The sequence below is a fragment of the Diaphorina citri genome, unplaced genomic scaffold (assembly GCF_000475195.1).
Source record: "Diaphorina citri unplaced genomic scaffold, Diaci psyllid genome assembly version 1.1 scaffold6522, whole genome shotgun sequence".
NCBI lineage: Eukaryota > Metazoa > Arthropoda > Insecta > Hemiptera > Psyllidae > Diaphorina > Diaphorina citri.
The window spans coordinates 26776-33999 of NW_007383898.1; the positions used below are offsets into that span (position 1 = coordinate 26776).

The window sequence follows — 7224 nt, forward strand, 5'->3', positions numbered from 1 at the left end:
AACAAGATAATGTACACTGATAGCCCCAAACCACGTTGCTCCTCGCTCTGGATTTCTGCTAGAGTAATCCTTAAGCAGCATGGCCCGTTCACTGTCACTCATCCATTTAAGTGGTCTTCGCTGGCGTAGTTAACAAAAAACGAACCGGAAAATTAGCCTTCTATTAACTTCTTCACAGTATGTGCAGCATAGGTAAGTATTTGAATATCATTTCTCCAGTAGCAATCGGATATGAGTGGATTTGGCAGGCATAAGAAGTTGAACATTCACCAACATTTCATTCTTCTATTTATCACATTGTTAGAGTGAGAGGGTTATATTGCAGGGGTGCAACCTATTTTTATTTACATTATGTGTATTCGGCTATGTGTTTTGTGTTTGATTGGGCTCCTTAGAGGTATATTACTTGGCCTTAAAAGGTTGGCACAACTGTTTAATGTGCTGTTCTCTTCATATGCATATAAGTTTCTGAGTTTGTAATCTACTAGAGGCATGGGAAAATGTGATAATTAAGATGTGTATATATGATTTTATATTAGAGTTATTATTCATAACATTTCTTCTTGTTTTGTATCGTTTATTACCTGACATTGATATTGTTTTTCCAGATTTTTTTAGCTCATTCTGGGCTGGGGTTGGTTTGGTTGTCTCTGGGTTAAATGTCCACATGGCTTTTGAAATCATTTGATTCTCCCTGTTTTTTTAGGAGCTCGGCCTAAGAGTAAGTCGTACTCATCATTATGGAAATAGAGAGTAAATTGATCATTAAAGTTGCAAGAGAAGATCCCGTGCTAGAGATTTGGTTGATTTGTTCAGGACTAAGCCCAGGTCATGTTGAGTAGAAAAAACCTTGTGTATTATCGGGTGAGATTGGACCTTACAGATAAGTTGAGGTAGTGCAAGATGATTTTTTTCATTCATTATAGGGTATTGTCTATTTGTATTGTTAGATTGGTTGTTATGTTTGTAATTGATATGTTTTAATGGTTCTTGAACCTCATAAATTGTTATTGAAGTTCAGTCTCCCTATGGCGTAGTTGTGCTTCACTGCGATCGTCTCGTATCCGGTATAAGTTTTGTGACATAGAATAATATTATTAAAACATCCAAAGAAGATTTGCGGAGTCTAGTGGTTACTATTAACTTATATAAGATTATATAAAAAAATAGTGTGCATTGGCTGAAGAATGTACATAACCGTATCTTACTTTTATATTTGATTTGGAATCATAAGAAGATGACATTTGGATTTTCAACTTGCGTAGCAGGGGCTGTGTTTTTCCAATACCCATAGCATTTTATTATTATTATTTACTTATAACGTCTATTTCCATGGTAGTGGTACAATGTACAAAAGTTGTGATAAAAACAAAGAAACTGCAATATTTACATTTACATAATACAGAAAATAGTTGAATTAGTACTTATGCTTACTTACTACTATGGAGCATAAAAAAGACATTGTTAGTTAAACCAATTAATTTAATATCATTATTATAAAAAAATGTTAGAAATTATTCTGAGTTTTGATGGATAGAAGAATTTTCTGTTTTTAATAGCATTTTATTTTACACTTAAGATATAGCCTTTCCTTTTTTTTTTAATAAAATAACCATGTAACTATAAATAACAAATTTTCCATTGTCTGTTTCTATTTCAGCATGCCAAGAACCTTGTTTATGAGCTGATTGCAGAGAAAGAATCACAGGTTAGGTGAAATACATACTTAGTCACATGTTGAAGAATATAATGGTCTAAGCTCTGTCCAAATTTTTTGGGATAGAACAAATCATTATAATATGTTATAATAATTTTAAAATCAAACAAAGGTTATCAGGCCTTAAACTATTGCTTTTTAACTCACCATACCAAGAAATCAAAGACTCAGGACATTATTATTCTTAATTTCAATTCTATTTTTTTTTTTCCCCTACTTTATAGAATTTCAACAATCGAGGCGGTGGCAACAGGGAATAGGACGGAACAACGACAACTTTGGCAACATGCGAGAGTTCAATGAGAATGGAGATGGACGTGGAGGTATGTGGGAGGTAACATGGGAGGTGATCCAGGTCAGATGGAGGTGAGTGTTACAACTTTCAATTAATTTAAAATAGGGTAGATGGTTTTTTTTTTTCTTAAGATGTTTGATAGAGAGAACTGTAACTGCTAAGGTCTCATCATCCCGAAATCGAAGAGAGAAGGAAGACAGGATAAGATAAATTTCGCCCCGGGCGGGGATCGAACTTTGCGACCTAGCGCTTACAAGGCAGGTACGCTACCAACCAAGCTAACTAGGCTGGCAAGAAACAAAGCTTAAGTGTCAAGGTGTGACAAGCTATTGATACGAGAAGGTGAGACGTGAATTGAGAGATTATGCTGAATACTGAGTTTCAAGTTTCTTTTTCTCATCATAAAACTGCTGAGTATTAAATTGCTCAACAAATTCAATAGCTGTGAGCTACATTCTTTTCTAATCTTGCCCCTCATTTCTCCCCTTCTCATCAGGTGTGCGTACCGAAAGCTGCAGTGGGCGTGGTGATCGGGAAAGGTGGTGACATGATCAAAAAGCTGCAGAACGAGACCGGAGCCCGCGTTCAGTTCGTGCAGATGAGAGAGGATGATCCGTCGGATAGGAGGTGTATGCTGAGCGGGAGTCCGGATCAGGTGCAGGAGGCGAGGGCACGTATTGAGGAGCTGATTGACAGTGTCATGGTACGTGAATAGAAAATAGAATAGAATATATCCTGTTTGTACTGCCAGAATAAGACTGGGGCCCGTCACACAGTGGAAATGTAGTCGCCTGAAAAAACATACCTAAGAAAAAGATAAGACTCTCTGAAAGGCCGCTACATTAGACTCGTGTAGTCTTTGTCATGACATGCCCATCCTGTAGTAAGTCTCTCATCAGATGAGGGCTAGCCCCTAACAGCTTGTTAACAGACCTGTTAAGCCTATACAAATCAAATGGAACTTAACAGGCTGCCTGCTTACTTAACAGGTCTTGTGGAGACTGAAAAGATAACATACCTAAGAAAATGATAAGACTCTCTGAAAGGCCGCTACATTAGACTCGTGTAGTCTTTGTCATGACATGCTCATCCTGTAGTAAGTCTCTCATCAGATGAGGGCTAGCCCCTAACAGCTTGTTAACTTAACAGACCTGTTAAGCCTATACAAATCAAATCTTGGCTGGCGCCCAAAAATGTCGGTATTTCGCAAAGTAAGTGGTTTTACTTGTAACTGATTGTGTGTGATTTCCGTGTCTGTTTCAGGTGGAACAGTTCTCCGGTGCTAACTTTGACAATTTGGCTGACGCCCAAAAATGTCGGTATTTCTCAAAGTAAGTGGTTTTACTTGTAACTGATTGTGTGTGATTTCCGTGTCTGTTTCAGGTGGAACAGTTCTCCGGTGCTAACTTTGACAAGCTGAGGTCAACTGTGCTTGCCAACAGAAGTTAAACTGCATGCTGCATCTCACATTCCATGTCATGTTTTTTATATAGGTACTTCTACCTTCTTTACTATGTTCAATATATATTTTTATATTTATAATTTAATGTAAAACAGCCACCGCCGACTTCACCTACTTATTTGAAACTCATCGCGAACAAAAACAAAACTTGCTACACCTGTCAAAATATTTCTTGGCGCCCGCCTACTAAATTGTTTCAATTTTTTGCGAAGCAACTCATGCATTGTCAAATTTCTCTTTTTTTTCCTCTTTCCGAACCATGATTCACAAAGTAATAAAATTGAAACGCTCATTTTTTCTCTTACCGATATATGATTAAAAAAATACTACGCTCAGCCTATCAATAAGGTAGTAAGTGTACAATGCATCCAATAAGCTTTGAGCTTTTATACTTAAGTGCCTGATTAAACATTGAATCCAAAGACAAAGAATCGCAGTACTCTTTACTTATACTCAAGGTTTTCACACATTGCTGTCTTTATTCTCGCGTTTTATTCTCTATATTTCTCTCGATTTCCGTACTTACATGACTGGTCTGCTTTATTTAGATACGTAAATTACGTCAGGTTACCAATCAATATCCCGCGAGATTTTTTTTTTTTTTTATCTTTTTTTTCGGCTTGATATTTTAGAAAAATATTTTGTTGTTTTATGCCAGCCAAATCGTAATTTGGAAATATTGTTATCGTTCGAAATTTGTGATGAAAGGTCAACCTGTTTGTACGTCTGTAGTTTATCTCAACACACTTGCAGTCCAGTGAACTTTTGGTACTGTTTCTGAATATCTGAAGACTTTGTAACCTGAAGTTGAGGCTCAAATCAAACAAAATGTGATTGAAAGAAGAAATAAAAGCAAAGGTACAAACCACCATCACCACAATGTTTGTATTTTTATTTGTACCCACCTAGAATATTTTTAATTTTTACAGGCTGGTTTTCCTTCCCTAGGAAATATTGAGATGACGATATAGATGAGTAAAAAAAACAAAAAACTGTAGGTATTGGGGGAAAAACGAGACACAATCAATAATACATCTTAGCTGTAATCAAGTGGTTGTGTAGATGTGATACTTGGGGTTTATTTTCCTTGTGGGAAACTGATAACTGCTTCATTCTGTTTCTGCGGAGTAGCGGTCAGTTTCCCAAAAGGAAAAAAAAATACACCTACATAATTATTTCAACAGACCAAGGAGAAAGGAAATACCCATTTATTTTGAAGTAATTTTTTTACCTCTTAGGCATCAGCTCTCTTGTGTGAGAGACGATTTCATGTAAAGGTAAGAAAAATATGATAAACTTTTAAAACGCATCTCGAAAATGATAAAATGTTTCTCTTATCAATAAAATGGGAGGAAAACTCGTCATGCAGGTCAGTGACCCGTGATAACAGTCTTCATCAGGCCCATCTGCCTTCAGGTACAGGACATTTGAAAAGACGTTGCCGTCGTGAGTGTTTTGTTGCCGGCCAGGCTTCGTGTGAACGGATTTTATTCAAATCAGCTGAAGACGCCATCTTGTTTTTGAATATACGGCATCATAACAAAACACATTTTACCAAAAATTTCCTTCTTTTTTTTTTCGTTTTCCAATTTCCACAACTTCTTTCTACTCTTTTTTAATTTCCCCATTTCCTCGAGAGGATTTTAATCTTGAGTGTTAGAAAACACTGGTATACGTTTAGTAGAAGCAGTTTAGTTATGTTAAGTACCCACATTGTATTTTAAAACTTGCTTCATGTTTCACAATGAGTGATTTCTCAGCGGTTGCTCCGCCACAGAATTTCAACCAAAGTTCAGCGTTCGCAGCTGCTTTACAACGTGCAAGACAGGTAATTCAATATCTCTCATATTTCTTATGAATATATTCAACTCTTAAAATGTCGCCTTGGACGTTTGGGTGACCTCGCTTGTACAGATTCCTCTCCAAACAAAGGGCATGTACTCCCACTCATCCTACACTATTGCCATGGCCACATCATATCCGGAACTGGAGGGCTCTAGGGCCCATCTTAGGTTGAATATGCATCAAGATTAGCTTGGGATTGAAGTTCTACAAGAATTTCTGCATGGCTCCAAGCTAGGTCATCTTATCTATCAAAATATGTGGTAGCAAGCCATGGCCATATTACAGAAATGTGAGGGGTAATGGTTTATAATAGGCTCTGCTTGTAACTCATAGTCAGGTACAGGATTAAACCTGGCTTGTTCATTATTATCACATAGGCGACCGGCATTTTTTTTTAATACCTCCCGGCGGGACCGCACCTTTTGCAGGTAAGCGACCCCCGGGACCGGAATTTTTTTTATCAGGATCTGCAGGAATTTTTTTGCCCGACGTTTTCTGAACACTTTGATTGGTGGTGGTTTGTGGGTGATTAAAACAATGAAATATGAAAATGGTGGAGTTCTTTTGTCCGAACTTTTGAACAAGCTTCATTCCATAGAAAACACTTGTTAGCTCCTGAATTATTTATAACAAAACAGTCAGGTACAGGGTTAAACCTGGCTTGTTCATTATTATATCAGGATCTGCAGGAATTTTTTTGCCTGACGTTTTCTGAACACTTTGATTGGTGGTGGTTTGTGGGTGAAAAACAATGAATTATAAAAATGGTGGAGTTCTTTTGTCCGAACTTTTGAACAAGCTTCATTCCATAGAAAACACTTGTTAGCTCCTGAATTATTTATAACAAAACATTCAGTATGTGGGTCAGAATCATTTTGATAATTCATCAAAACAATAAACACCTCAAGCTAGGCCAAAAGACTTTTGATCATGGGTGCTAATTGAGAAGCCATGACAATGAAAAATTGCTATGAAAAGGAGCTGTCATTGGTTTTTTGTTCCTACTTCATGTGTTCTTAATATTTGTATCTGACTTCTTCTTTACAGATTGCAGCAAAAATCCAACCTACTAGCCCAGAAAATAACAAGAGGCCTTTAGAGGACAGTTTTGGTGGTTAGTGATTTATTTTGTTCTTTTCAGTAGTTCTTTACTAATGAAGGAGTTCTATAATATTTCAATCTTATTAGAAGCTTGGGATTTAAAAATAATAATAATAAAAAAAAAATGAACTGTCAGATGGTCTGAGCATGAGCCGTGCTCATTGAGCACTACAGATTTTACTAAATACAATAAGCTGCCCACACATGGATATGCAACGTTTTTTACATGTAGATATTGAGCTGCTAATACTTTTTCCTTTTCAGTAAAGTCTTTGAAAATTTCCCCCAATGGGGCTAACATTTCATTTGTTTTGTTGCAGAGCCCGATAGTAAGAAGTTAGCAGTAGCTGGAAATCCTGCTGCACAAGCAGCAGCTCTACAAGCAGCACAAGTAGCAGCCAGGGTGGCGGTAGCACTACAGATAGCTGCCCACACATGGATATGCAACGTTTTTTACATGTAGATATTGAGCCACTAATACTTCTTCCTTTTCAGTAAAGTATTTGAAAATTTCCCCCAATGTGGCTAACATTTCATTTGTATTGTTGCAGAGCCTGATAGTAAGAAGTTAGCAGTAGCTGGAAATCCTGCTGCACAAGCAGCAGCTCTACAAGCAGCACAAGTAGCAGCCAGGGTGGCGGTAGTGTGTATAGATATTTTTGTACCTATATGAAATGTTTGAAATGAGCTTCAAATAAACCTTGAACTGGTGGTGGGAAGAACATTGGTAAGTAATTGAATTATTTGTACATGCTGTTTGTCGATAATTGCAAATTGCCGATTGTATTACAATATTTAAACTCA

General features: G+C 37.0%; 2 protein-coding genes across 2 annotated transcripts in view; both read left to right on the forward strand.

Moving 5' to 3' along the window:
* LOC103521996 (far upstream element-binding protein 1) overlaps positions 1 to 2640 on the forward strand; it is a gene marked incomplete in the record, with an annotated part of 7176 nt that extends 4536 nt beyond the window's left edge. Inside the window, 3 exon segments of the mRNA XM_008487104.3 lie at positions 1661 to 1708; positions 1942 to 2083; positions 2509 to 2640. Of these exon segments, the coding sequence (XP_008485326.1) occupies positions 1661 to 1708; positions 1942 to 1977 (84 nt within the window).
* A 2373-nt stretch (positions 2641 to 5013) lies between these two features.
* LOC103521997 (far upstream element-binding protein 1) lies at positions 5014 to 6883 on the forward strand. Its single transcript, XM_008487105.3, has 3 exons — positions 5014 to 5302; positions 6367 to 6433; positions 6741 to 6883. Exons 1-3 carry the CDS (start codon positions 5219 to 5221, stop codon positions 6881 to 6883), a joined length of 294 nt encoding a protein of 97 aa, XP_008485327.1. The 5' UTR covers positions 5014 to 5218.
* The last annotated feature ends 341 nt before the right edge of the window (positions 6884 to 7224 follow it).